Raw genomic sequence first — 10,065 nt, 5'->3', positions numbered from 1 at the left:
CTTCAAACAGATTTACCATCCTTGGTTACCTAGATTTACCATGATTCTGTGATGATACTTTTTACACTAGATTGCGTTTGTCTATTTCTTTGACTGTCTTCTCCACTGAATTGTGAGCCACATGTGAGCAACTGGGGGACATATATCATATTTTGTATTTGTTCTCTCCAAGGCTAGTATAACTAACTAAATAGTAGGTGCACAACAGGTGGGGTAACCACAAGAATAAAAAGATAATCTCTATATGTTTAAACTAAATACTATCTTCTTCTTCCTAGGCTGGCCTCTATTCCTTTGTTCATTTTTAGCTGGAAAAAGAATAGCTGAAGAGTTGGAGTTAGGGAACATACATTAATACTTGGATCTTTTTAAGCCAGGTGGGAATGGATGAGGGTGATTTGAAGTCACATTTGATTGAAAGTAGTAAAGACGTTGAGACAAGTAGAAAATAAATTAGGGCAGAAGTTGAGAACTGGAAAATAGTCAGGCACTGCAGTGGGTGCCTGTAGTCCCACCTACTTGGGAGGCTGAGGCAAGAGAATCACTTAAGCCCAAGAGTTTGAGGTTGCTGTGAGCTGTGACGCCATGGCACTGAGGGTGCCAGTGAGACTCTGTCTCAAAAAAAAAAAAAAGTTCAGAACTGGAATGAGAATCCCTCAGTTTCTCCTGTCCTAAATCAAAATTTGTCATAGCCAAAAGCAGTGTGTTGTTAGCAGACCTGGAGTCCCAGTACTAGGGCTAGAATCCAGTTCCACTCTTGCTGGAGGTTGAGAACGTAGGTCTCTTAAGACTGCTGTTTAAAGCCAGTTTCTTCCTCTGAGTTGGAGGAATAGCAAAGCTTCCTGCATAACTCACAGAATGGTTGTGAATATCAAAAGTCATCAGGCTTGTGTACAAGATTTGCTATGACCCCCAGTGCAAATGTGAACCACGGAGCTTTATCCTATGCGGGAGAAACGTAATAATGTTTGGTGCATAGTTAAATGAATGAATGAATGAATGAACCCGGCATGCTGGTCACTTTATTTTAATCCAAAGACAGGAACAATCTCATCTATCTTATTTTTTTTTTAATTTCAAAATAGGGGATACAAGTGTTTTTGATTAGATGGATCACTATGCAATGTTGAGTCAATGTTGCAATGTTTGAGTCACAGCCATCTATCTTATTTTAATCAAAGGCTAAATGCAGGAATGACCTCATCTTTTGGGTTCATATAAAATATAACCAGCATATCCGACATCACCATTACGAAGAGCTGTCTTTCCTATTAAATTGCTGGTCTTGGCTCGGTGCCTGTGGCTCAATCGGCTAAGGCGCCAGCCACATACACCTAAGGTGGTGGGTTCGAATCCCCAGCCCGGGCCCGCCAAACAACAATGATGGCTGCAACCAAAAAAAAAAATTGTCGGCGCTGTGGCGGGCACCTATAGTCCCAGCTACTTGGGAGGCTGAGGCAGGAGACTCGCTTAAGCCCAGGAGTTGGAGGTTGCTGTGAGCTGTGCGGCCATGGCACTCTGCCCAGGGGGATAGCTTGAGGCTCCGTCTCAAAAAAAAAAAAAATTGCTGGTCTTAGACTTTCTTTATATGGGACAAAACCTTTTATGCCACCATTTCAGATTTGGCTTTAAATGTACCATGCCTGACAAATGCAACTTGGAGACTTTGATAAATCTCATCAAGGTGTCCATGACGAATTTCTTTTTTTAAAAGCACGTTTTAATAGGAACTAAGGGGAAATGAGTTAGTTTTGTTTTGCCCTTTTTTTGTTTTAAATGTTGAGCAGTAAAGCCGTATCCTTTGCGATCTACACTGCTGAAGAGGTGAATAATTATATAAACCAGAGGCCGGTCACATACCACTCTGTTAGGCAATAAAGGGTCCTTTTCTATTTTCTCCATCTTCCTGCCCTTGAGATTTGGATCTCCTGCTTCATGTGACATGGCAGGTAGCTATTACACAATATTGATTTGAAGTTTAAAAATAAAAAGTACAGACAATACAAGCCTTACATCATTTACGAATAAAAGCTGGCTGGGAAGAACCTGGAGGAGACCACGGGGAATTTTATTAATTTCTCCTCAGATATCAAATGCCTACTAGTCCACTCTGGCTATAATTAAAATCGTCATCACAAACACCATAATGAAGAAAACCCACATGAAGAATCGGTCGATGACTTTTGCGACCTTCTTCCACTCGCTGCCCTTGGAATGGGTGGCCTTGTGGTCCTTGAGGCACTTGGCGATGTACTCGATGTTCCTGGTCAGCGCCTTGTACCGCGCACAGTTGGCATCCGCATCCCGCGCGTCCTCACCCTGGCGTCCCAGGTCATTCTTGAAGAGTTTGTTCAGTTCCTTCTTTTTGGAAAGGTCTCTGTTCCTGGCTGTTTTCAGGTCAGACTCTGGGAGCTGGCTGTACACCTTGGTGAGGCGGTCCCGCTCTCTGCGGTGGTGGCGCGGGCTGAGGCAGCTCTCGCCCACGTCCCGTACAAACAAGATCCTGGACATGTATTTCAGGATGACCACCCGGGCCCAGTGTGGCACTGGTCGGGCCTCGGCCCCACAGAAGTGAATGTTCATCACCATAATGGTCAAGGCAGTGGACGCTGTGATCAAGGCCATGGTGGCTATGTAATATTTACCTGGAATTTAAGCAACCATGAAGTTAGTTTTAAAATTATCCTCACACAGCCATGTGTCGCTTAGTGACGGGATCTGTTCTGAGAAATGCATCATGAGGGGATTTTGTTGGTGTGTGAACATCACAGGGTGACTTGTGCAAACCTCGATGGTCTAGCCTACTACACGTCCAGGCTAAGTGGAGCAGCCTGCCCTCGGCTACACACCTGTGCTGCGATCCTGACCACTGCGGGCAACTGCGACTGCACATCTGAATGTGGAAAAAGTGCGTAAAAACACGACATGCTCATGCTATGGGACCACCGTAGGATATGCAATCTGTCATTGACCGAGAGCTTCATGCAGCACATAACTGGGCTTGGCTTAAAAAGAAAAGACGCGAACATCATTTCTAAGGAAGTGGTCTACCCTGAGTGGTTGCCATGGCGATTTTTGAATCAGACTTCCTTGGATCAAATCCCAGCTTTATCACTCACTAGACACGTGGCCCGGGGCAAGATAATATAATCCCGTTTGGCCTCAGCTTCCTTCTCTATAAAGTAGGTACAATAATATCATCCAAATACTGAGGGTTGGGCAGGTGCCTGAGATTGTCTTAGCCCAAGGTGGGATCATGGGATTGATCAGAACCTTTAAAAGCTCTGTACTTCTGGTTAGAAGGCGGATGCTAGTATATATTTTTTTTTTTTGAGACAAAAGTCTGTGGGCCTATCCATTTGCTAGCAAATTAGTCAACTTCTCTTTCCTTATCTGTGTATGAGGTCTGACAATTAAGTTTGCAAACTTGCCGCCCTGTGCTTATGGCGGCAGTATCGTACAAACAAGTTGGGGAGGTCTCATAACCTTGGTATGTCAGTGCCTCCCAGCTGTGTTCTTGTCGGCATGTGGCAATGTCTTGCTGAGTGGTGTTCACTATTGTTTTTTGTGTGCCATACAACGACAACTCTGAAGATCATTCCAGAAAAAGAGTTCCAAAATTGCTTTGAAGGGTGGACTAGGCACTGGTGTTGGTGCACAGCTTCCCAAGGGCAGGACTTCAAGGTGGCCACAGTAATATTCAGCCATGAGGTATGTAGCACTTTTCTGAGGGCGAGTTCATGAACTTAATTGACAGACCTTTATGTGCCAGGTTCTGAGCTAGGCAATGACACAGAAGGTAGTGATCGCACAAATTTTGCAGATGCTAAACAAGTGACTAAGAGGTTAAGTAATTTGCTTACTGTTGATTAGGGAGTGAGTGGTGAAGTTAGCATTCAAATGCAGGGTTTTTTGACTTGAAAATCAGGTCTTTAACCTCTAGGTCAGTGGTTTTCAGACTTGAATAAAAAGTGTGTCAGAATCACCTAGAAGACTTGTTAAAATAGATGGGCAGGCCTCACTCCAGAGTTTCTAGGTCAATAGGTATAAGGTGGGCCCTGAGAATTTGCTCTTTGAAAAGTCCCCAGATGATGCTGATGCCGTGGGTCCTGGGACCACCACTTTGAGAACCATTGTTCTAAATCAGTGGTTCTCAACCTTCCTAATGTCTCCTAATGCCGCGACCCTTTAATATAGCTCCTCATGTTGTGGTGACCCCCAACCATAAAATTATTTGCATTGCTACTTCATAACAGTAGTAATTTTGCTACTGTTATGAATCGTAATGTAAATATGTGATATGCAGGATGTATTTTCATTGTTACACAGGGGTCCCCACCCACAGGTTGAGACCCACTGCTCTAAATCATAACGCCTCTCATTGTTCTTTTGTGTAAACCCAGAGACCATAAAGCCAGTTATGAGTCCAACAGCCACATCTATATTCAGTGATGCCTACTGCAGACACCAAAGGAATTCTGTGACAGCCTGTGTTGTGTCTGAAGTTGGTCTGACAACTTCACAGATACACAACATGAAAGGTGTAACCCCAGTTGCTAAGACACTGGCTTGAAGGGTTAGACACTAGAACTCACCTATGAGAGGGACATTTTCTGAGGCTGGCATGATCTCTGCCACCATTAGCTGAAAGACAGTCATGGCCAACAGGATGGTCACTCCCAGGGAGACCTTTTCCCCAGAGGCTGCTGGGAGATAAAAACTCAAGGGGGCCAGAAATGATATGAGGACACATGGGATGAGGAGGTTGACTATGTAGAATGAGGACCTCCTCTTCAGAAGGAGTGTAAACGTCACGTCTGGGTATGGCTCCGAGCAGCAGCCGTAGGAGATGACATTCTTGACAGCAGGCATTCCGTGGACCTCCCACTCCACATCTTCTATGAAGTCGGAGAGATCACCGCTGTCCAGGGCGTTGAATATATCCACCTGATTGCCATTGTAGGTCCAGGAGCCAAAGGTCAGATTGCACTGCTGGTTGTCAAAAGGGAAGTAGGTGACATCCACCACACAGGAACTTTTGGTGATGGCTGGTGCGTCCCAGGTGATCAGCCCATCATATCGCAGGACCACGTTGGTGTTCACGGGCTCTGAGGATTCATCGTCAGCCCTGGAGGTCAGATGAGGAAAATGAGAGCCGCTTGCCAGGGAGGGGCCCTCGCCAACTTCCTTACCCCAGACAGCTCCTGCGCTGGGCCCATCACATCAGTTCTTTGGCAATGGATTGCCACTTTTCCTGTCACCCTGGCTTGAAAATCTGGACTGAACTTTAATTCACCCTTCTCCATCTCCTGTAATTAGGCAGGACCAAGTCCTTTCGGGGTCTTCTTTTAAAGCACCTCTGCCCTATGTCCCTCCTGTCCATTCCCAATGCCACTTTTTGGGTCCAGGTATGATGAATTAAACATCCAATCAAAAAGTAAGCCTGCCAAGGCCAAAATCTGCTGACCTGACTTTGCTTACTGTAGGTGTTAGCATATGAAAAACAGCTTTTTGTTGCTATTGTAAGAAGCACGTGTGTTTATTTGGAACATTTGGAAAACATAGACAAAAAGGATCATTCACTCATCATCTTGGAGATAATCTCTTATTCTGGAGATATATATATATATATATGTATATGTTTTTTGATTTATCCACATTTATGCCTAACATTTTGGGGTGTAGAACTTCTATTTTTCTCTAGGGAATTACTCTTTCTCCATCACTATTTCAAGGCAAAGGATCAGTTGGTCAAGGTTTCCCAGCCTCACCTGGCTGGGGCTGGCTTGGGTGACCCAGAGTAGATACAATTAATTTATGTGCCCTGGGTTCAGATCTTAAGGAGAGTGACACAAAGACCAAAAATAGTCACCCTGGTGATGGCTCCCTGTGAAATAAAATAGCTCAATAGTCCCTGCTGTCTCAAACACACCAAGCAGTCTCAGTTTGGTCCTTTCCAAGGAAGGGGCATTTTCTTTTTCCTTTAATTCAATGAGATCTACCATATCTTCTAACAATTTCATGTGTTCGCAGGTACCCAAGTCGTATCTGATGCCTACAGATAGAACATCAACTGATACATTTCTGCTAACATTGGGATGCATATGTTTTCCACTTTTCCTAGCAATTTTTCCCTTGTAAAATACATTTTGGCTAAGTGTAACATGGTATCCTGAATTCAATCCCAGAACAGAAAAAGTACACTAGTAGAAACACTGGTGAAATCTGAATAAGGTGTGTAGTTTAATTAATGCTAGTGTTTCAATTTTGATAAATCTATTACAGTAATGAAAGATATAACATTGGGGAAAGTGAGTGAAGGTTATGAGAACTCTGTACTATCTTTGGAACTTTTCTGTAAAACTAAAATTATCTCAAAATTTAAAAGTCGATTTACAAAAAGAAAATGAAGGATAAAGAAAAAAGAAAAAAATGGATAAGACAAAATCTACAAAACATATGTGGTCATCTGTTTATGCTCTTCTACAACATTCTTTTCATGGCTAAAGTGAATTCCATTATATTCTACTATGTAGATCGTAGATATACCATAGTTGTTTAACCAATCTATTCATGTTTGACATTATGGTTGGTTCCAGTTTTTATATTTACTCATATAAGCAATGTTGCAGGAAACATCTGTGTAGTTGAATCTTTGTGACTACTCACTGACTCTTTCTTTAGGTTAATTGCTGGAAGAGCATGTGCTGGATTAGAACATACTTTAACGTTGCTTTTTTCTTTTTCTTTTTCCTGCTCATTAAAAATTACAGACCACAGTGTTAACTGCAATGGTCTGAGTCCATTCCATACCCAGAGGGGTCTTTTTTTCTTTTCCCAGATTAATCTGAGAGTACAAACGGCTGGGTTACAATGTCTGTGCTTGTTAGGTAAGGTCCCTGTCGTAGGTGTGTCCTGCCCCCAGGAGCTGTGCCGTATACCCTCACATTGTGTCCAATAGGTGGGAGCACACCAATCCCCCTCCCCTGCAACTTGAATTAAACTAAGTTTATCTCTCATGTGGGCATGTATTAGTTCATCTACTGGCTTTATATTTATATTGAGTACATTGGATACTTTTATATTCTTGTGATACTTTACTAAACAGAATGTTTTCCATTTCTATCCAAGTTACTACAAAAGATGTAAAGTCTCCATCTTTTTATGGCTGAATAGTATTCCATGGTATATATCTATCACAGTTTATTAATCCATGTATAGACTGATGGGCACTTGGGTTGTTTCCATATCTTGGTGATTGTAAATTGAGCTTCAATATACAATCTAGTGCAAGTGTCCTTATGATAAAGTGATTTTTTTCTTCACCCAAAGGAATCTTTAATGTGAATCTTTGTGAAAAGCCAAATGAATTTTTTGAAAATGCCTGAACCTACCCCCTAAATGATGAGAAATATATATATAGTTATATGAGAAGTGAGACCACCACTTACCCCTCCCACTTCTTTGTTGTGAGAGGACAGACTAGGAATCAGAGAGCAGAAAATCGATGGCTCACTCAGATTCGAGAATTTAAGGAGAGTTAATGAAAGACTAATCAGAAAGGAATGGATGAACTGTAGGGAACCATTCTGCATCGAGTAACAGCAGAGCCATTACCATCCCTCAGTCTGAAGACGGGAAGAGAAGGTGCAGTTACCAGAACTTGGAAAGAAAGAGTTGCATGAAAAGGGTCACTGTGACAGGAGGGAGCTAGGGAAAAACACACCGTAAACTCCCTTTTCTCCCTGAAATTGCCCTCTGGTGCTTCCCATTGCCCAAACCCAACCCCAGGCCATACTGCAAGGGAACCCACTGACCAAAAACATCACCCCAGCTACTCAGGAGCCATGTACAAAAATTGCATTTAAGGCAGTGCCTGTGGCTCAAAGGAGCAGGGTGCTGACCCCATATACTGGAGGTGGTGGGTTCAAACCAAGCCCCAGCCAAAAACTGAAAAAAAAATTGCATTTAATCACTTCATGACCACTATACAGAGGGTGCCAAAAAAATATACACACACTTTAAGAAAGGAAAAAATAACTGAGTTAAAATTGTAATATTCAAATCACATTTGATTTTTGTAATTATAAGAGGTGCTCAAAGTGACTTGTATTCATCTTTTGTTATCATTATACATTGAGTATTGTGGGGCGTGGTGGCTCACACCTGTAATTCCAGCTCTCTGGGAGGCTGAGGTGGGTGGGGTGCTTGAGCTCAGGAGTTCCAAACCAGCCTGAGCAAGATTGAGACTCTGTCTCTAGAAATAGTTGGGCATTGTGCTGGTAGCCTGTAGTCAGCAACTCAGGAGGCTGAGGCAATAGGATTGCTTGAGCTTGAGTTCAAGGTTGCTGTGAGCTATATGACATCACAGCACTTTACCCAGGGCAACATAGTGAGACTCTGTGACAAAAAAAAAAAAAGGGGGCAGTGCCTGTGGCTCAAAGGAGGAGGGCACCGACCCCATATGCTGGAGGTGGCAGATTCAAACTCAGCCCCAGCCAAAAACTGCAAAAAAAAAAAAAAAAAAAAAAAAGGAAATCACCAAATTTTTGGAACAAAATGATAGAAGACACAAATTACCAAAACCTGTGGGATACTGCAAAGGCAGTTCTAAGAGGGAAACTTATAGCATTGGAAACCTTCATCAAGAAAACAGAAAGAGAGGAAGCCAACAACTTAATGGACCATCTTGAGCAACTGGAAAAGGAAGATCATTGCAACCCCAAACCCAGCAGAAGAAAAGAAATAACCAAAATTAGGGCAGAATTAAATGAAGTTGAAAACAAAAGAATCATTTAGAAGATTAATGAAACAAAAAGTTAGTTTTTTGAAAAGATTAACAGAATTGATAAACCTTTGGCCAACCTAACCAGAAATAGAAAAGTAAAATCTCTAAGATCGTCTATCAGAAATGATAGAGGAGAAATAACAACAGACACTTCAGAAATTCAAAAAATCCTCAATGATTACTACAAAAATCTCTATTCCCAGAAATATGAAAATCTGAAGGAAATGGACCAATACCTGGGGGCACACCACCTTCCTAGACTCAACCAGAAAGAATTAGAAATCTTGACTAGATCTATATCAACCACTGAAATAGCATCAACAATAGGAAATCTCCCAAAAAAGAAAAGTCCAGGACCAGATGGCTTCACATCTGAATTCTATCAAACCTTTCAAGAGCAACTAGTACTTATATTATACAACATTTTCCAAAGCATAGACAAAGAAGAAATACTTCCCAACACATTCTATGAAGCAGAATATCACCCTGATCCCCAAACCAGGAAAGGATCCAACAAAGAAACAAAATTATAGACCAATAGCATTAATAAATATCACAAAAATATTCAATAAGATCTTAGCAAACAGAATTCAACAACACATCAAAAAAAATTATACACCATGATCAAGTTGGTTTTATTCCAGGGCTATAGGGTTGGTTCAATATAGGTAAATCTATAAATATAATACATCAAATCAAGAAAATAAAAAACAAAGACCATATGATTTTCTCAATTGACACAGAAAAAGCCTTTGATAATATCCAGCATCCTTTCATGGTTAGAATTCTTAAGAAAATAGGCATAGAAGGGACATTTCTTAAACTGATAGAGGCCATCTACAGCAAACCCACAGCCAATATCATATTGAATGGTGTAAAATTGAAAACATTTCCACTCAGATCAGGAACCAGGCAAGGATGCCCACTGTCTCCACTGCTATTCAACATAGTAATGGAAGTCTCAGCCATTGCAATCAGGCAAGAGATGGTAATCAAGGGTATCCAAATAGGGTCAGAGAAGATCAAAATCTCACTCTTTGCTGATGATATGATCCTATACCTGGAAAATCCCAGGGACTCAACTTCAAAACTCTTAGAAGTGATCAAGGAATACAGCAGAGTCTCAGGATACAAAATCAATACTTACAAGTCAGTAGCTTTTATGTACGCCAACAATAGTCAAGCTGAAAAAAACAATCAAGGACTCTATTCCTTTTACAATAGTACCAAAGAAGATGAAATGTCTGGGAATTTACCTAACAAAGGACGTGAAAGAT

General features: G+C 41.7%; 1 protein-coding gene across 1 annotated transcript in view; it reads right to left on the bottom strand.

The window, feature by feature from the left end:
• Positions 1 to 1,660: 1,660 nt before the first annotated feature.
• The window catches only part of CHRNA9 (cholinergic receptor nicotinic alpha 9 subunit), a 16,607-nt gene continuing 8,202 nt past the window's right edge, over positions 1,661 to 10,065 (bottom strand). Inside the window, exons 4-5 of the mRNA XM_003800690.1 lie at positions 4,596 to 5,128; positions 1,661 to 2,645 (exon numbers count right to left, since the gene is read on the bottom strand). Of these exons, the coding sequence (XP_003800738.1) occupies positions 2,101 to 2,645; positions 4,596 to 5,128 (1,078 nt within the window). The 3' untranslated portion in view covers positions 1,661 to 2,100. The remainder of the gene's footprint in view (positions 2,646 to 4,595; positions 5,129 to 10,065) is intronic.

Source organism: Otolemur garnettii, unplaced genomic scaffold, assembly GCF_000181295.1.
Source record: "Otolemur garnettii isolate 467f Iridium unplaced genomic scaffold, OtoGar3 scaffold00181, whole genome shotgun sequence".
In the NCBI taxonomy this organism is placed as follows: Eukaryota; Metazoa; Chordata; class Mammalia; order Primates; family Galagidae; genus Otolemur; species Otolemur garnettii.
Note: the sequence above shows the minus strand (reverse complement) of the source record. Positions and strands in the feature narration are given on the sequence as shown.